Consider the following 25688-nt stretch of genomic DNA (forward strand, 5'->3'; position numbering starts at 1 on the left):
TTCAGGTATTATCTCTTACTGTGGTGTGTGCTTCAAATGGCGTCTGTTGCGTCTGTAGATCTGACCATTTTCTGCTTCCACGGTATATGAATGCATGTTGACTTTAAATTTGACGACAACCTTTTTCCAAGGTAGGTGACTGTTATCGGTTGAATTCTGACAACATCACCTTGTTTCAATGGCTGCAAATCTTTGGAGTGGTGGTTGTAGTTTTCTACTATCTCGTCTTTCTGATATTTCAGCTGGTGGCGAACATCTTCAGCATCTGGTGTGAAAGGTTTGAGCAGCTTCTCATGGGTTGGCAAGGTTGTCCTAGTTCTTCTACCAAATAGTCGCTGTGCTGGTGACAGTCCTATGCTCTCAGTTGGTGTGTTTCTTTGTGCAAGTAAGGCAAGATAAGGGTCATTGCCTGACTTGTGGGCCTTTTTGATGAGTTTCTTGGCTACTTTTACGGTGCTTTCACTTTTACCATTCGACTGAGGAAAACGTGGAGAGCTTCTGACGTGCTTGAAGTCGTACTTGAAAGTAAAATCTCAGAATTTCTAGGAGTCGAAAGGTGGAACATCACTTCAGTGGGTAGACCATGGCAGGCAAAGTGCGCTTTCATCTTACCAATTACTTCAGCAGCTTTCTTGTCTCTCAGATGGTCGATTTGGAAGAAATCAGAGTATCGATCGGCTAGGACGAGGTAGTCTTTCCCATCGCACTGGAACAGATCGCAGGCTATCATTTCCCAAGGACGACTGGGAATCCGGTGCGTTACCATTGGTTTTTTCTGCTGTCTGGTTGGATAGGTAAGGCAGATTTTAACATCTCTCGGCTACAGCTATGATGTCGTTGTGCATCCCTGGCCAATAAACGCATTCTCGGGCTCGTCTCAGGCAACCTTGGATACCAATGCGACTGCTATGGATCCAGCTGATGATATCTGGTCGGCCCTTTCTTATAGATGACATCAAAATCATAGTTCTGGAGACACAGCATCACCTTTGCAGGCGCTTCGGTGCAGATGTGAGGTTTTTCTTCAGAATTGATTCAAGTGGCTTGTGATCGGATTCTATAGTTATTTTTCTACCATAGACATATGTGTGGAACTTTTCAACAGCATAGACGATTGCGAGGAGTTCCTTCTCAATTTGTGCATAGTTTGTTTTGGTGACAGTCATTGAGCGAGACGCGTATGCACTCTGTTCAGTGGCTTTGGATCTAGGCATAACCTTATTTTCCCATTTGGCTTGGTGACAGCGAACATCGATGATACCCAGTCAGTTGGTGTGGTGACCTTGGTGAGGATTCCAATCATGTCCAGCTGGTTGATTTCATCAAGTAGGTTATCTTGCACAGCCAGCGGCATCTTGCGGACTGGCATCTTGACCGTCTTGATGTTTGGATCTACTTCCAAGTGTAGCTTCTTTTCCAGATGTCCTTCCCCTTGGAATACATCTTCATATTTGTCGAGTATGGCTTCGACTTCTGGTGGTATTATCTTGGTTGTTATTGCACAAATGTTCTCCTTGTTGACTGTAATAATAATGAGTTCTTGTGCGGATCTTGCACCCAGGATCGGTATCCCTGTCGGTACAATCACAAGTTCAACGTTGTACCTTCTGGTTTCAGTTCAGTCCCATTATACATCAATAGACGGTTTGCTTTTTCTAGCTCTTGTAAGTTGTTATCGGGAAACAGTTTCTTGTACTGATCAAGAGGCAAGACGTTGACAGTTGAGCCACTATCAATCTCAAAGTTGACATTTTCTGAAGGTATTTCCATTTTTAGTTTCGCATACAGTTTCTTGGGGAATTTGTCACTTGGCGCGTTTATCGGCATAAGATAATCAGAGTCATCGGCTTTATCAAAAGACTGATTTGATTCATCGAAAGCATGTACAGGCTTGCGAAGACCTCTAGATTTTGACCTGCTTCCTTCACGTATCGCTGTGTTAGTAGGTAGCAGTCTCTTATTCGTCTTCTTATGCTGGTCTAATCATTGGCTGTGCTGATCTCTGTTCTTCTCGGAGCTTTAGCAAACTTTTGTGAAGTGATTCTTACCCCCACAATTGCCACATTCTTTGCCATATGCGGGGAAATGCTGCGTGCCGAAGGTGTGCATATCTCCGCAGTATTTGCATTGTTTGTTAGTATTTCCTGTATGGGTATCCTTTTTCTTCACATAGTTTACTGTTTCCTTGCTGATTTCTTGTACGCAATGTTCAGTGGAAAGGAATGCCCTGCATTGGTGGATTGCAGATTCCAACGTGAGCTTAGCATCCTTTAGTAGTTTCTTGCGCAGACGCGAATTTGTTATCCCAGTAACAAGTCTATCATAGATGAAGGATTCTTCTAAAGTTCCAAAATTGCATGTTTTTGCAAGGCGACGTAATGCGGATACATAGACATCAACTGTCTCATCGTTTTTCTTTGTTCTGTGGAAAACATTCTCTCTGGAAGGGGTGGTCCTATCAACTTTATGCAAAGGCAGGGCCTAGGGCAGCAACCCCATCCAAGCTAAATGGGGGGGGGGGTTAATTCAGCAGCAGTAAAGATGGAAGAAGACATGCAAATAAAACAGCTGTTTTGAATACTTTGTACATTTTTGGGGATTCTTTTTCCCGTCCTTTTTGTATTATGTCATTTCCTTTGATACGTAATCACGTCGCCGTCTTTGTTGTTATTTACGTTACGCATTTCGGTTGGGTTAACGCCATTATTTAGAATCATTCGCAGGCGTCAATCCTGTTTCCATTACAACACAAAAATCGCACTCTAAGGTATGATTACTTTCCTTTCGATTTCTCTTTGATTCGTTTGAAATGTTCATTCGCAATACCGAATGTGTTTCAGAACCTCATGTTTGTATATTTGTTTTTGCAGAACGTGTTTTATAATAAATCATCAATCAAGAATGTTAAAGAACCTTTTTCTATTAATCGTCATTGGATCTAAACCAATTTCTAAGAGCAACAATTTCTAAGAAAAATTATGGGTGACGAAGCTGAGAGTACGGGAGGCGTGGCGACGAGAGCGGAGAATTCGGCGAATTCCGTCCGGATTGAGACTCTCAAGAAGGAGAGGAAGACATTGCGCGGAAAGGTTACGCGCACCATGAAGAGGATTCGTGATGGCATGGAAGCTCGATACATGTTGGAGTTCAGGAGGCCTTGATTCAGACTTTGAAGTTGTTAGTATATAATATATATATAAACGCGCAGCTAATTGGATCCGTGGCGGAAGCTGACAAAGAGAGGTTCGAAAAATGGGAAGGCCAACTGTTGAACGATTATTATGGCTTCAAAGAGCAGTTTGAGAAGTATGTACAAGCTAGCGTACAATCAAAAGACCGCGATGGTGGTAGCAGTCCGATTGCTACAACGTCAGTTGATGATGATGGCGGTAGTGCTGTCAATGCGAGTAGCGGCCAGCGCGTTGAGGAAAATAGGCTTCATGGCATTCATGATGCAAATCGTAGCAGTGATATCGTTGAGAATACGTCAATTAATCAATTCGATGATGAATTTGTCTTCAAGCGGCGGGAGCGGCGGCAACCTGTGCAGACAGGATTTCGACGCGTGGATAGATGATTTCCATGAAATGAAAGAGACTGTCCATGAAACCAATTCTGAGAATATTTCCATAGCTGACGCATTGTTCAGATTGCAAGCATCAAAGGACATTCCATCAGTTGACTTGTGTAAATTCAACGGTAATTCATTGAAATATGTTGATTTTGTGAAAACATTTAAAGTGCAAATACATGACAAGCGTTATCTGTCAGATGACCAGAGTATGGCGCAATTGAAGATGCACCTTAGTGGGGATACCTTGAGATCAATTACAGGTTTAGGTTCCAGGGGGTTGATGTATGCGACGGCACTGAAAATGATTAAAGAGCAGTTTGGCCAGTGTAGTTTGATATGCAGAGCTTTCATCAATAAGATTACCAAGGGTCCCAAAATTTCGGCAAATGATAGGCAAGGTCTGCGCAATTTTTCGCTTGATATGATTAACTGCATTGCTACTTTTCAGCGCATCTCATTTCAGTCAGATATTAATTCCACAGAGAGTTTGCGTCGGATCATTTTGTATCTTCCTGATCTCCTCATCAACAGATGGAAGACAACAGTGACTGACATACGGGACAGAGGCGAAACTCCAACGCTCGAGCACATCAGTAAATTCGTATGGAAGCAAGTTAAGACTGATTTCGACCCAGACTTTGGTGACCTCTAGACAGGATCATTAGACAAAACTGACTCCAAGACAGGGCAGAAGGACCGTTACCATGTTAACGTACAGAAAGGTGTACACGCGGCTCAATACCAGACTACAGCAAAACCGGTCCCGAGATGTTACCTTTGGAAAGAATTGCACAAGATTTCAAACTGTCTGACTTTCAAGGATTGGTCAGTTTATGAACGCTACAACATGGTGAAAGACAACCGTCTTTGTTACGGATGCCTTAACAGAGGTCACGTGACCAAGGACTGCAGATCCAAGCGGAAATACGAAGTGAATGGATGTACGAGACAACATCATGCCATGTTACATTTCGATCCACCCAGCGCCAACAGAACAACCTCAACCTCAACCCTGAATAGAGGCGGAATTTTGCCAGTCGTATGTGTCCGTTTTAGAGCAGAAAATGGTCACATCAGGGAGGGTAACATGCTCATTGACAGCGGTGCAGGGACAACCATCGTCAGGAAAGAATTTGCCAAGTCACTAGAATTACAGGGAAAACGCAAACACTTGGAACTTTCGGTCGTCGGAGGCGAAAGTCTGAACCAAGCCGACAGTAGAAGACTGAAATTTTGGATATCATCTCTAAATGGTGGCGAGGAATTTGAGATTGAAGCACATGAAATAGAGAAAACAGTACTAAGTGTACCACCCCTTGACAGACCATGGCCGACTTCATACCGACATTTGAGAGACGTCGAATTCGCACACAACGCGAGAGCAGTTGATTTGATATTAGGCGTGCAGTACAGTCACCTACATGCAGAGGAAGAAATCCGTCAAGGCCTAAACTTCGAACCAGTTGGAAAACGCACGAAATTAGGATGGTTCGTCATTGGTTGTGACAGCACTAATATTCCCAGGATATCAGTCAACTTCGTCCAGAAATCTGACATAGAGACAAGGACAAGACAAGGAAGCGATGGACTAGTTGGAAGCGTCTTGCCATAAGAAAGGCGACAGGTACGTCATAGGCCTACCATGGAAGGAAGACCCATCAGCGCTACCAGACAACTATCCCCTTGCTGAGAAGTGACTTCAATCGTTAGAGCGCAGCCTTATGAAGAATCCGGAAAAAGCTGAACTGTACAAGAATGACAAGAATGTGGTCAACCAGAAAACGGTTGGGCAATAGCATTGACAAAAGAAGAATTGGAGGATGAGAAGATGCCGAAGTTCTATCTTCCACACCACGGAGTATATCGACCAGAGAAGGTTAGTACACTACTTAGGGTAGTATTTGACCCCGCATGCAATTACAACGGTGTTTCATTGAACTCCCTTCAACACAAAGGTCCGTGTCTCATTTGGGATCTTTATGGAGTGTTGCTTCGATTCAGAGAAGAACGTGTAGCCATCGTCGGAGATCTGCGTAAGATGTTCCTACAGATTTTGCTAAACGAGCACGATAGTTTGGTTCATCGATTTCTTTGGAGAGATTTGGATACCGGAAAACCACCTACCATTTATCGTCTGGCAAGAGTTACATTTGGAGATAAGCCTTCCCCAGACATTGCAAGCTTTGTGATGCTTAACCTCTTGACTCCCTAGAGGGGACGATATATCGTCCCTGTATTTTGTCTCGCGTAGGAGGTACAATATATCGTCACTATACTAATGCTTTAGTATAGAACTTGCGGTACACGTTAGACGCTATTGTACAGTGTATTCGTGTCCCTGGTGATCTGCAGAAGACTAGATTTAGTTTCATTCATAGTTTGCAGAGGGCGCTGCAGTTTGATTGGCGCTTGTGCAGCGTCACAGTACAATAACTGATTAGCATATAAATTAATGTTATGTTGTATTATTCGATCAATCAGTAATAGACAATAGTCAAAGGTTATCAATCAAGTTACGTTGATCATTAACAGGTTGTAACTGCATCAATTACAGTTCCATATGCTTTGTTCAAATCAGAAAAATCAATCAATTAGAGCAAAATCAATCAAAAAATATTGATTATTACTGATTATTGATTACCTCTTACCCAATTGATACCCAGAAACAACGCCAATTAATAGCCAAGGTAATCAGCTTTACAAAAATGTATGGTTTTATTAATCAAGGATGCATAATGAAGGAGGTACAATATTTAAAAGTATTTTTACGTTATTTTGCATAAAACTGGTAAAAAATCTCGGTACATCGCGTTACATAGGCCTCGGGAGCCAAAGGGTTAAATTAGCTGAGGAATTCAAAGCTACCCTACCAGACTCAGCAGAGGTACTTGAGCGTGATCGGTATATGGACGACCTTCTCCATTCATGCCCTACGCCAAAGGTCGCAGGCGAGAAGATGATGGGATTGAACATAATCCTGAACAGCAGAAGTTTCGAAATCAAAGAATGGTTTTGTTCTTCTGAAGAAGCACTTGATCTCATGCAGCCGAAGACCGAGGGACCTCCTGAACGAGAAAGTAGTGAGAGAAACGAGACCAACGCATCACCTATCAGCCTAGACAGCGAGGACGAAGAGATTCAGAAGACACTTGGCATTTGCTGGAGTCCGAAGGCAGATACCATCCAATTCCAAGTGAAAGACATGGACGCCAAGATACTGACAAAGCAGGTGGTTCTCTCTCAACTTTCCATGCTGTACGACCCATTGGGATTAGCAGTGGCAGTCACAATTAGGGCAAGAATGGCAATGCAAGAAATATGGAGGCTGGAGAAACTTGGTTGGGATTACCCATTGCCTGATGATCATGTGGAACACTGGCAACAGATATTCATCGATTTGAAGAAACTGGAAACCGTCAAATTCCTGAAAAGCGTGAAGCCAACGACAGCAAACGGAGTTGCAGAATTACATGTGTTTGCAGATGCGAGCTTCAAGGCATACAGAGCAGTTGGATATATGCGATGGAACACAGACGAGGGCCCTAGAGTTCGACTATTGATTGCGAAAGGGAGAGTAGCCCCTCTTGAGCAGACTACAATCCCAAGACTTGAACTGATGGCAGCACTTGTAGCATCGAGACTAGCGAAAACAGTTGTAACTGAACTCAAGGACAAACCGACCGTGACACTATGGACTGATTCGCAGATTGTTTTACACTGGTTGCAGTCAGAATCAATCACGTTAAAGCCGTTTGTGGGTGGCATGTTTCTACAGACAAAAACCCTGCAGATGATCTGAGTCGTGGATTGACAGTTGAAGAAATAGAAAACAGGTGGATGAACGGACCAGAATTTCTGAAAAGACCACGAGAAGAATGGCCAGATATTTCGGAAATCCAGACACCAGTAGATGACGTTGAAAGGAAGAGACAAAACCCATCTGCGTGACAGTGAAAACCGAACCACTGACTGACCCTCAGAACTTTTCAAACTGGCAACGACTCATTCGAGTGACTGCATATTGCCTTCGGTTTGTGCATAACATGATAGAAAACTAGTGAAAGAAGGAAGAAATCAGATCTAAACTTTGCTATTTTGCACGGTGTAAAGTGGAAGTTTATAACACCGCTCAGTCCACACCAAGGAGGATTCGTAAATCAAGTGTGGAAGCGTTTTGCCAGAGAATACCTTCCGACCCTTACGAAGAGAATGAAATGGACGCAAACCTGACACCAGCTTCAAGTTGATGACGTTGTCCTGGTATCAGAAATTAACACACCAAGAGGAAAATGGCAGATTGGTCGCATCACCGAGATCTTCCCAGGCGACGATGGGATTGTCAGAAATCTTAAAGTGAAAACAAAGTCGGGTGAGTATAAGCGCGCTGTCCAAAAATGCTGCTTATTATTAGAAAATTAAGACCTTGCCATATCAAATGGAGCATGGGTAGCGGGAGATAGGTTAAACCAAACACGTTCATCATTTATGTGTCAGAAGGTACATTACCTCATTTGCATATGAACCTTGTAAGATGCGCATTTCTGTGAAAAGCTATTCCTCAACTCATCATTCGTATAAATAGAGACTATAACCAATTCAGTGATACATGTGGTAATTTGAGCATTTACAGACTTGATGCTTGTAATCAAGTCCTTACTGTCTCATATGTAATCACTCTCACTGCCGCTTACGCCACTTATCATGTGAAGAAAGAAACAGTTCGTGTTTGTGAATGTGTCGGGATCACATTGATGCCAGGATTGTGGACTCTAACCCAAGCACTGCCAAGTTATGAGAGTCTCTGTGAAATTCATCTTCCAACCATTCTGGACATTGGCGACATTTTGTTCCTGTGTATGTGTATTGTACACAATTGCACGCACCTTGCATAGGCCTACTGTGTATTCAGCAGGAGCAATCATGCATTCGTACCCGAGGGAAAAACTAATGCTGTTATCCAACACTGTGATTGACTCTTCTTGTCACTTGTGGATTACTGAACTTGATCAGCTAACCAAAAGGACTATACTTCGTAAAGAGCGCAAGCCAACTCGCAGAGGAAGTAGAGCAGGCCGCAAGGTGAAATCAAACCGTACTCATCGTAATGTGACATCCAAACTGACACTTGGTGCATTGAATGCTCAGTCAATAAGGAATAAGGTTGACAGACTAAAGGATCTCATCATGGACTATGATATGGAGGTGTTTGCTTTAACAGAGACATGGGTCACATCCACCGAAAAGGATGCATTCTTTCTTAAATCACTTACCATGCCTGGCTATAAGCTACTTAGTATACCACGTGCCGGAAATAAGGGATACGGAGGAGTTGCTGTTCTCTATAAGGACAATATTGTCATGTCACCTGTTATCTCTACTCAGATAGCCACCAGCTTTGAACAATGTCAGATTTCATTCACCACTGGTTCACGGACTTTAACCATCGTTGTTATATACCGCCCACCACCATCCAAGAAGAATAAGTTGACAACCAGGCTGTTCTTTGACGAATTTTTACCCACCCTCCATGATCTCGCCACACGTCCTGCTGAGCTGGTAATTGTTGGTGACGTCAACTTCCATCTTAACATGAAATCTGATCCTGATACAAAGAAATTCATGGAGCTCATTCAGTCCTTTGGTCTGGTACAACACATCAACTTCCCCACACATGTGTCCGGAAACATCCTTGATGTGGTCATCACCCGTGCCAGTGGCAACATTAAGTCTACGATTACTGACGTGGTCGTATATCAGACCATGGCCTTGTAGTTGCGTACCTTCAGTGTCCAAAGCCATCGCCAAAGCGTGTTAAAATCCATACAAGGAAACTTAGACACTTAGAAACATTGACATGGACTCATTCCGTTTGGATCTTGCAACATTTGACTGGCAAACCCACACTGCAGATGCAAGTTTGCCGTATGCTTCGTACAATGAGTGATTTTGCAGTGAATCCGTTAGATTAGATTATTCGTTCACTGAGTTTACTCCAATCGATTGTGATGAATTGCTCAAACTGATTGGTAGGCACCATGTAGCCAATATGGTGTTCCGCAGGGGTCGGTGTTGGGCCCAAAAATGTACTGCATGTACACAAAACCACTCGGCAACATAACAAGAAACCATGGCCCAGGTCATCATTTTTATGCAGATGATGCACAGCTTTATGACTCTTTTAATCCGGGGATCCCACAAGCACAGTAAGTTACACTTGACTGTCTTGACTTATGCATTACTGACAATGGTTCCTGGTTGAAGGAGAACATGCTGAAAAAGAACGACGACAAGACGGAGGTGGCACTCTTTGCATCTACTCATCGTTCCAAGACCCTGGATCACGTTTCTGTGAATGTTGGTGACTCTATCATTGACTCTGTGGCATGCGTAAGAAATTTGGGGGTGATGTTTGACAAGAAAATGAACATGGAAGCACAGGTGAATGCTGTCTGTAGGTCGGCCTACGCCCAACTAAGGAATATTGGACTGATCCGTCAGTATCTCAACACTTCTGCAACCCGTTCACTAGTGTGCGGCCTAGTCACATCAAGGCTGGATTACTGCAATTCACTGCTCTATGGCATTTCAAAAGACCTAATGAACAAGTTGCAGAGGGTGCAGAACGTAGCAGCCCGCATCATCACGCGCACCAAGCGTCGAGACCACATCTCCCCTGTACTACGTGAGCCCCACTGGTTGCCGGTTGAGCAGAGGGTGAACTATAAAATCCTCATGCACGTTTTCAAATGTGTGCATGGAATAGCGCCTGGCTACTTGTCAAGCCTGGTCAATATCTATAGGCCAGGAAGAGACCTTCGGTAGGCTGATGACAATAGACTATTACTTCCAAGGGCCCGGAGCAAATATGGGGAGCGCTGCTTCTCATTCTCCGCAGCTGTTTTGTGGAATGGGCTCCCTTTTGAGGTCCGGCAGGCAAAGAGCCTTGCATCATTTCAAACGATGCTCAAGACCCATCTTTTTTCGATTGTAATTTTGTTATAAATATTGTGAAAGCGCCTTTGAACGGATTTAATCTGAAAAGGGCGCTTAAATTTAAATATGGTATATACATACATACATACATACATGTAAATCTTGTCAACTTGATCCTCTACTGACCTGGATCGTCAAAGTTTCTGCATCAGAACTCTGTCCAATCATCATGGCCACCATGAATGCATCACTTGCGAGTGGAGCTGTGCCAGCAGACATGAAAGTCGCATCTGTTTCTCCACTTCTGAAGAAGCCTTCCCTGGACCCTGAGATACTACAAAACTACCGACCGGTTAGCAATCTCCCATTCATCTCGAAGGTTCTTGAGCGTGTAGTTGCTTCAAGGTTGCGAAAGTACATGGATGAACATGGACTTCATGACAAGTTTCAATCTGCCTACAAGCCGCACAATAGTACGGAGACCGCACTCCTCCGAGTGCAGAATGACATTCGCCGTATGATAGATGACAATGGAGCTGCTATTCTCGTGCTGCTTGACTTGAGTGTAGCATTTGATACCGTCGACCATGAGGTCTTATTGGGTCGAATGAAGAGCCTACTTGGTCTGGATTGATGTGTATTAGACTGGTTCAGGTCATATCTGACCGGAAGGTCACAGTGTGTACGTGTTGATGGCAAACAGTCAGGTCCCCAGGACCTCCACTACGGTGTGCCCCAAGGCTCAGTATTAGGACCGATCCTATTTCTTGTCTACATTCTACCTTTGGGTCAGTTGATTGATTCATTTTCCGTCCCTCGCCATGGATTCGCGGACGATAATCAGCTTTACATAGCAATCAAGATCAAACTTGCTTCCATACCGCCACGCTCACAGACTGATCATTTAGAACGTTGTCTGTGTACAATACAGGACTGGCTTACCATCAACAAGCTTAAGGGAAACCCTAAAAAAACGGAATTCATGGTGTTTGGCACGAATAGAGCCCTGGACACCCTAAACATGGTTTCGCTTCCAGTTGTCGATGTTTGCGTTGAGGTCTCAAAAGGACCTGTTCCAAACCTTTGTATGCTGTTTGACAAGCAATTGTCAATGAGTTCCCAAGTTAACAACATTGTGAAAAATACCACCTTCTATTTGAGGATCATCGGGCGAGTAAGGAAACATCTGACAACCAGTGCAACCAAGCTCCTCGTGCAGACGCTGGTCATGTCGAGACTTGACTATTGCAATAGTCTCCTTGCTGGTGTTAGTGTCAATCTTCTGAACAAGCTACAGCTTCTTCAGAATCGTGCGGCTCGCATGATTACTCGGACATGTCGTGAAGAGCACATATCGCCAGTGCTGATGGCCTTGCATTGGCTGCCAGTTAAGACCTGGATAAACTTTTAACTGTTGCTTCTGGTTTATAAGGCAAGGAATGGAATGGCACCTGACTATTTGTCAGACCTTATTCCTCACTACCTGCCCCGCCGAAGTCTAAGATCTGAGCATTAGGGATAGATAGCCGTACCACGCTATAACCTCGAAACTTTTGGGGGTCGGACCTTCGCGGTCCAGGCAAGTAGACTGTGGAACTGTCTCGACTGTTCACTACGTGAATCGCTGATTTTAAGACAGGGCTGAAGACTCTGCTCTTTCAAGAGTGTTATTTGTGAAAAAGTGCTTGTGAGCAGGACCTTTCTTGGAACATGCGCTTTATAAGACATTATTTACATTACATTACATAACATTACATTTACGTGTAACTGATTTCATATGTATTTGAATATATCTATTTGTATCGTATATAGGTGTTATAGTCAAGACAATATTTGTTATAGTCAAGACAAGCAATGTGTATAAAATATGAATTTTTTGAAAAAACATATAACAGCTTTGGACCCGGAGGGTTTGTTTTGAATACTTTGTACATTTTTGGGGTGTATTACGTCATTTCCTTTGATACGTCATCACGTCGCCGTCTTTGTTGTTATTTATGTTACGTATTTCGGTTGGGTTAACACCATTTTTTAGAATCATTCGCAGGCGTCAATCCTGTTTCCATTACAACACGAAAATCGCACTCTAAGGTATGATTACTTTCCTTTCGGTTTCTCTTTGATCGTTTGTAATGTTCATTCGCAATACCGAATGTGTTTCAGTACCTCATGTTTGTATATTTGTTTTTGCAGAACGTGTTTTATTATAAATCATCAATCAAGAACGTTAAAGAACCTTTTTCTGTTAATTATCATAGGATCTAAACCAACGGCCAAGGGCCATTGTGCTCACCATATAGATATTTGGTGGTTAGGAATTCATCCTGGTTAAGAACATGCTACATGTATAGTATATAGGTCGAAGAAAAGTCAGTATGACATGTGATGTACCGTTGCTTGGGGTACCTACCATAAAAAAATCTTCAAAAACAAGCCACTAATGAAACGGCCAGGGGCCATTGTGCTCACCGCCTAGATATTTGGTGGTTAAGAATTCATCCTGGTTAAGAAACATGTTACATGTATAGTATACACATCAAATCAAAGTCGGTATAACATGTGATGTATCGTTGCTTGGAGTACCTACCATAAAAATATTATTGAAAACCCAACAATGACATCGTAAGAGTTAAGCGAGATATTGCACTTTTTACCTTTTTTAGTTTTGGCCCCTGGTGGCCAAGTCGAGAATCAGATCAGACTGAAATTCGATGTCAGAGGGAGTCTGGTATACCAAATTTCAAGTCCATAGCTTTATCGGTTAAGAAACATGCCATAGTTACACTCAAATGGACAATTTACGCCATTTGACCTCTGTGTGACCTTCTGAAGTAAGTCTAATCAAAAACCCTGTTTATGTGATGTATCCTTGCTAGGAGAACCTACCATAAAAATGAAATGACCAGGGCCATTGTGCTCACCTCATGTGGAGGAAAGATGGATGAAGAGCATGGTATTGTGTCATGTAGTGTTAGATGTGATGTAGGTCCAAGCAATTACAATTTCCCCAAATTGGCCAATTTACAGTACATTTGACCTCTGTGACCTTGAAAAGTAGGGCAAATCAAAAAAGACCCAGGTGACACATCGAATGGTTGTTAGAATAAGATGTACCTTAGTATTAGATGATATAAAATTGGTGCCAATCGGGCAAGAAATAAAGGAATAATAGCATTTTGAAGAATTTTGGATTTGGCCCCCTCCCTGGAGGCCAAACGGCAAATCAGATCGGACCAAACTTTCAGTACCTGAGATCACCTGACCAAGGGGTACATGTGTACTTAATTTGTGATCAATAGTCATTGCGGTTAAGAAATGTGCCATAGTTACGGCCCGACGGCCAATTTACGCCATTTGACCTTTGTGACCTTGAAAAATAGGTCAAATTAAAAACCTGTACCTGTACGACATATACTGTATGGTGGTTAGATGTACCCATGATATCAAATTGGTGGCAATCTGGCAAGAAGTTAAGGAAATATCACATTTTTAAGGTTTTTGGATTTTGCCCCCTGATGGTCAAGTGGTGAATAATATTGGACCGAACTTTGGTCGCTGAGATCACCTGACTGAGGGGTACATGTGTACCAAATTTAGGATCAATAGTCATTGCAGTTTAGAAACGCGCCATCGTTACATCCTAACGGCCAATTTACGCAATTTGACCTCTGTGACCTTGAAAAGTAGGTCAAATAAAAAACCCGTATAATATGTGATGTATCCTTGTTAGGAGTACCTACCATGAATTTTTTATTGAAAACAGATCATTAATAAGAGACATATCACACTTTTCATGTTTTCAGTTTTGGCCCCCTGGTGGCCAAGTCAGCAACCAGACCGGACTGAAATTCAGTGTCAGAGTACCTCTGGCCTAGGGGGTCAAGTGTACAAAGTTTCAAGTTCATAGCAGTAGCGGTTAAGAAATTGGCCCAGGATCTGACGACGACAACAGATGACGACCGACACAGGGCTATTGTATAGACTCCCCTAACGGTGAGCCAATGAGTCAGTCATAAGAGAGATATCACACTTTGTAGGTTTCCGCTTCTGGCCCCCTGGTTGACAAGTCAAAAATCAGACAAAAATTCAGTGCCAAAGGTCATCTGACCAAAGTTTCAAGTTCACAGCTTTAGCGGTTAAGAAACGTGCCACTGTTTTCTAAACAGGATACAGACGATGACGAAGACGGACGACAGACACTGCACTGTTTTATAGACTCCCCTACGGTGAGCCAATAAGCAAGATATTGGGATTTTTACCTTTTTTAGTTTTGGCCTCCTGGTGGAGTAGAGAATCAGATTGGATCGAAATTTGGTGTCCGAGGTAACATGACGCAGGGAGTCATGTGAAACAATTTTCAACTTCATAGTTTTAGCAGTAAGGAAACATGGCATAGTTACATTCAAATTGCCAATTTACACCATTAGACCTATGTGACCTTGAAAATTATGTCGAATCAAAAACCCGTATGATATTGTGATGGATCCTTGCTAGGAGAACCTACCATAAAAATTTGATAGAAAACGAGTCACTCACAGTCATAAGACAGATATCACACTTTTAAGGTTTCCAATTCTGTCCCCCTGGTGGCCAAGTCAAGAATTGGATTGGACCGAAATTCAGTGTCAGAGGTTACATGACATTGGGAGTTATGTGTAAACAATTTCAAGTTCATAGCTTACACAGTAAAAAAACGTGCCATAGTTACACTGAAATGGCCAATTTACACCATTATTTAACCTCTGTGACCTTGATAATTATGTGAAATCAAAAATCCATACAACATGTGATGTATCCTTGCTTGGTGAGCCTACCATAAAAATATCAGCGAAAACAAGTTACCAATAAGCAAGATATTGCAAGTTTTTTCTTTTTTAGTTTTGGCCCCCTGGAGGCCAGGTCGATAAACAGATCACACCAAAATTCGATGTCAGCTGTTATATGACGTAGGTAGTCATTTGTACAAAATTTCGAGTTTATGGCTTCAGCGGTTAAGAAACATGCCATACTAACACTCAAATGGCCAATATACACCATGACCTATGTGACCTTGAAAATTAGGTCAAATCAAAAACCAGTAAGATATGTGATGTATCCTTCTTAGGAGAACCTAGCATAAACATTTTATCGAAAACGAATCACCTCATACGAGTCACTCATACTCACACTCAAGAATCAGACAGGACCGAAATTTAGTGCCAAAGGTCATTTGACCTAGGGGGTCATTTGCACAAAGTTTAAAGTTCATAGCTTTAGCGGTTAAGAAATGTGCCACTGTTTTTTAATTAGGATGCGACAGACGACGATGACAGACACTGCGGCAACAAGACAACAAGAGAGTAGAGCTTATCATTACCTTTTATTTCATAACGCAATCATCTGTTTATGTCAAAAAATAAATGTTTTGCGCACGTTATACCATTTTGGGCCCACAGCCTGGGATGGAGGTGCACTAGAACCTGGGAGTTTGGGTTGAAGGGGTTCACAATGCCATTTTTTAAATACTACGAACACATGTCTATACATAATATATCACTTCATAGTGATATAGGTGAAGAATGTAGCATAATTTTAAGGTTGAATCTTTCTTCAAACACATTTTAAAAACAAAAATCAGTGGTCAGTAACAGAAAAAATACTCTGCACTGAAGGGTTAAGGTCATTTGGAGAACATTGAAAATTGAAACTCCCATGTTCAAATTTTGGAGTTTTTAGTTAAGACAGGAGTGACTGCTCTCAGCTGCCAATTAGCACTACACCTCATTAACTCTTTCAACCCTATGATGAAGTATACACGGATTTCAAATCATTCCCCAACTCTGCTCACAGCTGTTTCAGCTAAGCCTTATCATGACATCGAAATGATCCATCCCCAGCACAGGCCTGCAGCTGCCCAGCGATTGCTCAGCGCAAAAAGCTTGCTAACCACTATGTAAACATTGTCTCCATCACACAATTGCAATACCAATTCAGTCTAAAGGGTAATGCGTTCAAAACACGAGCGCAAGCCTGTGGACGTTCTGCTTAAAGATACGTCGGTTTTGATTGGCTCATTAGGTCTATCACGTGCCATGCCACCCGCTGACGAACTTTCATGAAATTCGGATCAGAATTAATGAAACAGCGACGATTTGTGGTATTTTTATCGATATTTCAACAAGTTGCAGATTTCCGAATTTCATCAAACTAGATACCCGGTAGGTGTAATATCACTCATCATAAATACCCCCACCGTTTAACATATCTTAATTCAGTTTCGTACCAAATCGTGCGCTTATTCAGACAATCCTAGAACTTGGATCTGATCCGATTCAAAATGGCCGGCTTGCAGACTGAGATGAACTCGAGGTGCCAATTTCATCTTACAACATCGGATTCCCTTGACCGTTTATTTGTAGTACGAGTTACTTTAAATATTAATTGATATCCTAACTTCAATTAGTTTCCGTTTTTAAAATTTAGTTTGCACTATTAATGCAGAAATATGCATTTGAAACCCAGTGTCCAGTTTCAAGTTTCTTTGGTTCAGTCTATTGTGCTGATAGGGGTTCGGTTTGGGTGGAAATATAAATGAGTCACAATTTTTTGGCAACTTGTAACCAAAACATGAGTTAGTACTTATTGTAGTCTATCCCGAAAACAAATTCAGGGATGTTTTTGATGAATCTGGTTTTCAAACTTTTGAAACACTGAATAGTTTTTCGGCATGTGCTGAGCTTATCACCCTTGGCCACAATGGACTTGCCCATTGACCCACACATTGGATTTGTTTTGATTTTTTTGTACAGGGTGATGTTAAAACAGTGTCTTGTGTTGACTGGTTGCCTATGCATAAACATTTCTTTTTTTTCTCTGTGACTGTTGCCGCCATATACTGCGGCTAGTTTGTCTTCGGCACCTCACCCGGCATAGGCGGAATCGGTCGCACACGCCAACATGAGATATTTCTTCTTTAATCGATTTGCAAATTAATCCTCGTTTCAAACTGGAAATTCTTAGCCAAATGTGGCTTATTGTAATGAGGAGAGAGGTAATTATGCAGTATAAAGCATACAGATAATTGAAATGCGTTGATTAATAGTTGGGCTATTAATTAGGCCTGTGTTTGGCACGTTTTAATGACTTGATGACTTTTGCAATATTTTAGTTGGTACTCAGTACGCCAGTAAGCGCCACCAGTTTTAGGATGCGGTCTTTTAATTGATATTCGTTATGCCAGGAGGCGCCACTAGTTTAGGATGTGACATTGTTTAAGATGTGACAATGATGATTAGTGCAGAACGTTATAATGATTCCAGAGCATTAATTCGGTTAGTTTGGACACAAAATCGTTTATGTTGTGTTTTTCCAGGATTCTGTTGCTGTTTAGAGACTAGTCACGCAATTTAGTAGAATGGTGGCATTGGTAACATCCTGGACTTAGTTTGGACAAAGCTTCAACCGAAGACCAGAGCAGGAAGAAGACGTCACAATAGACTTGGAAAGACACTGTAATTGCTGCGGCTGAAATTGTACCCAAGTGGTATTGTAATCTTGACTGTTTTTGCGTTATTAAAGTTGTTGTTGTTAATCCAGTGTTACTGTCATCATCTCGCTACTTTGAAGTATGTTTGAGCAGCAATAGTGACTACATTGTTAGATTTTGTTCCGACTCTCGTGTGTATTGTCTGTAGGCCTATTGTCATTTGTCACTGTCAGCATTTATTCGAAGAATCAAAGAACACAATTCATGCAATTGATCAGTACATGGTTTTGTATTGTCAGGGTTGCAAGAAAGGTGAAAACAATTTTTTTTTTAACTGGGGTACCATTACCAGATTTGTCTGTTTTATAATGTGTATTCTTTCATGTTCCTTATCCATGGCTGCCAAGTGTGCTAGTCATCCTTCAGTTACTAAGTACTAGATTTTCCTTTTCTTTATTTTCAGTTGGTGGTGTGGAGAGTAGGCGTACTGATGGGTGAGCAGGGTGCTGAAAGCATCCACAAGCTTGTCAATCTTGACAAGAGAACCTATGCCTGTGTGAGGGATTCAGAACTTCAGATGAAATTGTTGTACTCCAATCATGCTCTGCTTATTACTGCTAATCCAGACAATATGAAGAAGAGTGAACGAACGTGCAAGAAGGTCTTAGAAAGTGGTAAAGAATGTCCTGGTCGGTTGAAAAAATGTCCTGCTCAAAATAATGAAAGGATGTGTCAGAGCTGTTTCAAGCATTTGTTCAGTCAGTGATTGTTTTCTACATGTTGGTTTCTTTGGATAGTTGTTTGAAGGGTTCTTTTCTATACTTTATTAGCTCAGATCACATGGGTGAGCTTATGTCATGGTTTCTAGTTCTACATGTAAATCAAGAGTAAGGTGACCTTCAGCTGTCATGTGGATGTACTTTATTTCAGCTCACATGTGTGAGCTCACATGTACATGTACACGTGCATGTCATTCTGCATTTTTCGGTCTGATCCTGGCATATGATAATGTTCATTTCAGGTGATGGAAAATACCATACGGGTTCTGCCTGATAATTATTGTGTCTCGTATTAATCTGTGATTATTCACTGTAAAAATGTACCGGCATGACCGACCAGTAGTATAGTATTAGTATTGTACAGAATGTTTTTTTTCTAGTCACTGAAGCCAGTTTGTTTACGATACTAAGTTGTCAAGAAAGGGTTAAATTACAGGTTATGTCTTCCATGGGGCGGACAGTACACCTGTTTTTTTTCCCCCAAATATGGCACTTGGCTCCATTTCAGTAATAATCTGCATAGTTCTGTCTTTGCCCCTCTTAGTTACAAATATTGAGTTGTCAAATGTTCCAAAGTTCGAAAACAATATGCCATTGATACAGTCCAAGTCACAAATGTCATCGCCAAAATCGTGTCACTGTTGCGCAAATGACACGCTACAAATGGGGAAGGTCGCGCGTCATTCGGCGCAAAACTCGCCTGAATGTCCTGCGTCCCTGACGCGACGCGAGAGGGGTGACATTTGTGACTTGGACTGTAGTTCTAGTGAAGCGAATGTACAGATCGTTTTTTTGCAAGGCACTGAAGGCTGTTTCCGATACTAGGAAGTTGTCAATAAAGGGTCAAAAGTACAGGTTCTTTCTTCCATGGGGCGGACAGTACACCTGTATTTTGCTCCGAATTTGGCACTTTGCTGCATTTCTTTACTAGCCTGATTTAGTTCTGTCTGTGTCAGTCTTATGGCGCCTTGCTTCTATCTACCCTTGGCATCCACTGTAAATCAAAGTTGAACCTTCACATGTTTTAGAGCATTGATGGACTTGTGAACTAATATTGTATATACTTTAAGGGTTATTATAAATTGTGAATATCAGCATTCAATTGATATCTTGACTTTTTCATTTTTGTGAACTGCCACGTCGGTATGGAATACTATCCTCTGGTCAAGCATTGGCACTCAACACAACTAACCTGGTTGTGAAGGAGACCTGGTGAGGGATCTGGAACCACTTGTCCCATCTTGTTTAAACAGGACCAAGCCAGATGAGACGGTCACATCCCTTGCCAATGATCATTGATGATGTTACATGTATGACATGTCCTATACTAGTCCCATCTTGGTTCAGGGACACTATAACCAAGCTGGATGAGACGATCACATCCCTTGCCCAAGATATTGGTTATGAGGTGTCCAATAGCCCCATCTTGGTTCAGGGACACTATAACCAAGCTGGATGAGACAGTCACATCCCTAGCCCATGATATCGGTTATGAGGTTTCCTATAGTCCCATCGTGGTTCAGGGACACCAAGCCGGGTAAGACAGTCACATCCCTTGCCCATGACCTTGGTTATGAGGTGTCCTATAGTCCCATCGTGGTTCAGGGACACCAAGCCGGGTAAAGACAGTCACATCTCTTGCCAATGATATTGGTTATGAGGTGTCCTTTAGTCCCATCATAGTTCAGGGACACCAAGCCGGGTGAGACAGTCACATCCCTTGCCCACGATATTGGTTATGAGGTGTCCTATAGTCTCATCTTGGTTCAGGGACACCAAGCTGGGAGGACAGTTATATCCCTTGCCCATGATATAGATTATTAGGTGTCCTATACTTGTCCCATTGAGGTTCAGGACACCAAAACGAGCGAGATGGTCACATCCCTTGCCCATAATATATAGGTTATGATATATCCTATACAGAGTCCTATACTGCTTGTCTCATCTTGGTTCAGGGACACCAAGCTGGGTGTGTGACGGTCACATCCCTCGCCTATATGTTGGTTATGACATGTCCTATACTACTTTTCGCATCGGTTCAACAGGACTATTTGCATCATAAGGTGACTATTTGCATGTGTGACTATGTCTTCAGTAAGTATCATAACTTCTATACTATTACTAATCTGGCATTCCAGTACAGTCTGCATCATAACTTCCATATGGATCTGGTCTTCAGTGTAGTATAAAGAAGGAGGGTTTAGTTGTGATTTTGAACACAAGGTACAGCCAATCATCATTTTAACCCCCACACATATATCACTATCAGGTTAAAACTTTTTTGGCTAAAGAATTGCATCAGATTCATAACACTTTATAGGTACCATCTTTTATGAGGGAATAATATATCTTTCAAAAGCACATGAAAAAAGTGTCATGAGGAATCAGTAAAAAAAGGACCAGTGATTTACTTTTTTCAAGGAAAACCCCATGTTATTATAAAAATACATAGCTAAGTCAGAAGTTATGGATATAATTGTCATTTTCTGAAGATTTACAGCATCTGCTGAAACTAAAAGGGAGTGTAAACAATCATCAACGTTTGCACAGAAAAATGCCATCAAAGTCATCCCTTAGCTAACTCATTGTAATGCTGGCCCAGGCCTACTATTCAAGATGGCAGCCGAAATATACTACACAAATCTTGGTTCACGCCAAGTTGATTCTAATCAATACATATAATCCTAATTACTACAGCAAAACTGAGGGCATACATGGGTAAATTCAGGCCTATTATGTAATCTTCGCACGTTCCGAAAGCTGTCTGGGGTGAGGAACTGGGCTGTTTATTGGGATAGCAATTAACACTTTGGTGTCGCACCTCCCTGTAGAGCGTAATCTGGTAAAACTTGTATTTCAATTCCAGCTGAAACAGCTGTGTGCTACAGCATAAACACGGTGGCATCGAAACCAGTTTCCAGTTCATTATTAATGATCTCAAGTGCGATTGGGGAGCCATCTACAGTTTGCCAATCAAACTAATAGACTTCTGGGCTTGAAGTAAAAATTCACAGACGATATTTGGTTTTGAGTCTACTGGGGGGCCGGGGTATTGAATCTGACTTTGCATATATCATTTTGTATATATCAGTTTATAAGGAATGATTCAAGGAAATATTCCTTTTTCGATAAAAGTGGCTGCTGACAATTCTTCGGAAAAATGTCAGTACACAAAATTAGCAAAATTGAAGACACTCAGAAATATATAAAAATTCATGAATATCTATAATCTTTATATCACTGTCACTGTCACTGTCAAGACCTTTCTAATGGTACCACGCAAGTAGTAGTAGGGGGAGTAGTTTTTGTAAAATAAAATCCTGAAATCTTGCTTTTTCCTGAAAATCGGCTGGGATCTGGGAACTGTCGCGTCAAAAACTGCTAGGGCTGAAAGAGTTAAAATCCCTTGATGATAGTTAATTTTCCAATAAAGGACATGGGTAAATGTCCAGGCTGCCTAATGAGTTTGATGTCTGTGTACACCAGGGACAAATCTGTAAATACCAACCCTACCACAACAATAACACCTATGCGATATATTAACCTAGTTAAAACATCCGTATCATTTCAACAAGACATTCCAAACGGTTAGGATTCTGTTGCTTCTGCAAGGTCAGTGCAACAGTTTGTGACCTTGACCTCTTTGATCATGAAAAATGGTTTAACTCCAAAGCCCGGATATAGATCTGTGATTCAAAGTTAGTATTGATCAAAGCAATAGTTATATGAAATTTAGACGTTATAGGTTTTTTGGGCCCCCTAGTAGCCAAATCATAAAACTTATCTAAAATGCGAATTTTATCTAACATGCCAGCTACAAATGATTTTAATGTGTTGTGGGATAGAGTACACCAACCTAACCATAGAAACCAATTCTTAAGTTTTTTCCAGTGGTGGGTGTAGAAGATAGTTAGAAGTTTTTTTAATAACTTCATCATTGGACTGTTCAAGATTTTAGTGTATATTGATTCTTGGTGTAAATAACTTCATCATTGAACTGTTCAAGATTTAAGTGTATATTGATTCTTGTGCTCCTGTACAATGCTCCATTTGTGGACTAATGATGAAGTAATTAAAAAAAATTCTAATCCCTCTTTCTCCCACCACTGGAAAAACTTAAGAATTGGGGTTCTATGGTCAGATAGGCATACTCTATCCCACAGCACATTAAAATCACTGTAGCCTGCATTATAAATAAAACTCATCCCTTAAATCTAAAGCGTTGGGAAGCTATAGCACCAGAGAGGTCAACACAACATTTTGTGACCTTGACCTTGAAAAGTAAGGCAATTTTAATTTGGAGTCTCCTGTGACTGGCAATGTTTTTGTTCTTGCACCTACCTGTCAACAACCTGATGCAGTGTTTCCTGACTTCATCTGGCTGAACAACCTGACCAACCACAGCACCAAGACGTACTAGGGCACAAAGGCAGTCTGTCTGACGTGAACTCATTGAGCCAAATAATGGTTTTCCTTCGGCTCTGAGACACTGCTCTGTATGAAAAAAAACACAATAAATTATTTATTTAATAAAAATGAAATGGTCTAGGGACCATGTGCTCACCTCGGGTAAATGCATGTCATATGCAGTAGATAGGGGGAGAACAGTTTTGGGTATTGATGTATATTTTGCAATCTTAGAGGAAGTGGTGTGGTCGTGTAGCTTTTATGGAGAATTTAAAGATTTCATTGACTTTTCATGATGGCCACCTGAAGCCCCAAATTGTTTATGAGATTCAGGGTTATTGTAGAGTGTACATGTACATGTCACATGGAAATTGGTTGACATCTGTTCAACAATTTAGGAGTAATAGGACTTAGTTGAATTTTTAAGATGGAGGCCAGTGGCCATATTTGTCACTGGATTTGACTGAAAATTAGTGATACACCCTATTTAGGTAGGGGTGCGTAAGCTATACATGCGTGAAGGAATTAGTGCATTTACATTAGAAATTCTCTGTATAGCTTGAAACGTCAAAAATGGCACTGATAAATATGCGGGGTAGTTTCATGTGTCTGTGCGTCGCTCCAGCGCATCGGTAGGTCGCGCCCCATTGGCTGATTTTTCAATTTTCAAGAATCAATTTCAATTTAAGGGGGATTCGGGGGGCCTTTCCCCCCGGCACATGCCTAAAAAAATCTTTATTTGTATTCTTATTAGAAAAACTGCCGCCTAAATCACACATTACTCACAAAAATGCTGACGTTTTGTTTCAATTTTGCCGAGGTCACGTGACATATAGTATATTCCACACACGCGCGCGCTCGCCTGGTAACTGTTGCCAAGACGTGTTTCTTCAGTGTTTTCTCGAAATCACACTAAATCAACAATACAATATGATCCAAATAATGCAAATACGCTTTTCGTACCATCTAACATGCACTTGATTGCCCACTGCGCATGCAAATTAGCGAGAAAAAATTATTGTTATTGCATTTTTTTTTGCCAATATATACACCTGCGGAACCATTTCCACATCGGCCGTGGCCTAATAATCCCAACAATTTTAGGGGGGTTGGGTGGGATTTATCCCCCCGACTCATACTTAGGACAGATCAAAGAATTTCATTTGCATGTCCGCCTTAACAGCTTAAATCCTGTACAAAAGTGCTGTTTATTTGCGGAATTCAATCAAAACTCGTGCAGATTCGTGAAACAAGTCTCAGTTGGCAATACACCATCTAAATTCTGCACCCTAGCAGACAGAGAAACAAACAAATTTCCGCCATCTGCTTTAGTGGCGTCCGCACACGAATGAAGACACGATTTCGATTGTTCTTTTCAAATTTCCCAAATTTCTTGCAATATTTAGAAATTTTAACAGCAGTAAACCAATTCAATTGATCATTATTACCATTCAGAACATACATAGAGACTTTTTCCATAACACGACCTTTTGCAATAATTATTTTTGGCATTTTGTGGCACTGGCACTTGACTTGGCAGTCACAACCAAGTCCAAAGACAATTTAAACCAATTTATTTTGATGTCATAATGGCAGGTCTATAGGCTCAAAATCACCCAGTGAGTGGGTACATGGAAGGGTTAATTGACTGTCCAATGGCAATGAGGGGGTTAGGGGGGCTTCCCCCATTGCACTGGATAATATCAAATTCAAATTCAAATTCTTTATTTGCACAACTATCACAAGTACAGATGACACACATCGCCCCCCCCCCCCAGCGGTAAATGACACAGAAGGGCTAGTTGACTGTCCACCGGGGGGTTTGGGGGCTTCCCCCCAAACGCACTGGTTAAAACCTATGTCGACGGAGGGGGGTTTGGGGGTGTCCCCCCCCATTGTAACAGCTGTAGTTGCTAGAGCTTGCACTTAACATATGCTCGTAGGGGGGTTCGGGGGAGCTCCCCGACATAAAGGGGGGTGCACTAAGTCTGTGACTTTACATATTATTGTTGAGAGTACACAGATACATCATCACATGAAATTTGGTTGCAAGCCGATCATTAGTTCCGGACAAATAGGACATTGTTTAATTTACAAGATGGCCCCCTGGCGGCCATACTCATAATCAGATTTGAGTGAAAATTTACCATATTGTAAAAAGTACATAGATACACAAACACATGAAATTTAGTTGCAATCTGATCATTGGTTTTGGAGTAATAGGACTTTGTTATTGTAGAATGTACATGTACATGTCACACAGAAAATGGTTGACATCTGCTCAACAATTTAGGAGTAATAGGACTTTGTTGAATTTTTAAGATGGCTACCAGGCGGCCATATTGGTTGATTGATTTGACTGAAAATTTGGGATACTGTAAAGAGCACATATGTATTATCACATGAAATTTAGATATGTCATATAACCTTATTAGATATACCGGCCATAAAAATTTCGTCACTCTACGTACAACCATTAGCTTCAAAAAGCAAAAAAATATTTCCAAGATGGCCACCTAAAGGCCAGAAA

At 41.5% G+C, this 25688-nt stretch overlaps 1 protein-coding gene across 3 annotated transcripts in view; it reads right to left on the minus strand.

Moving 5' to 3' along the window:
• The window catches only part of LOC135485750 (E3 ubiquitin-protein ligase UBR2-like), a 650469-nt gene that overhangs the window by 116736 nt on the left and 508045 nt on the right, over positions 1-25688 (minus strand). For all 3 annotated transcript variants that reach the window (XM_064768146.1, XM_064768147.1, XM_064768145.1), the window contains one exon: positions 23093-23245. In XM_064768146.1, the coding sequence (XP_064624216.1) occupies positions 23093-23245 (153 nt within the window). The remainder of the gene's footprint in view (positions 1-23092; positions 23246-25688) is intronic.

This window comes from Lineus longissimus, chromosome 3 (genome assembly GCF_910592395.1).
Source record: "Lineus longissimus chromosome 3, tnLinLong1.2, whole genome shotgun sequence".
NCBI lineage: Eukaryota > Metazoa > Nemertea > Pilidiophora > Heteronemertea > Lineidae > Lineus > Lineus longissimus.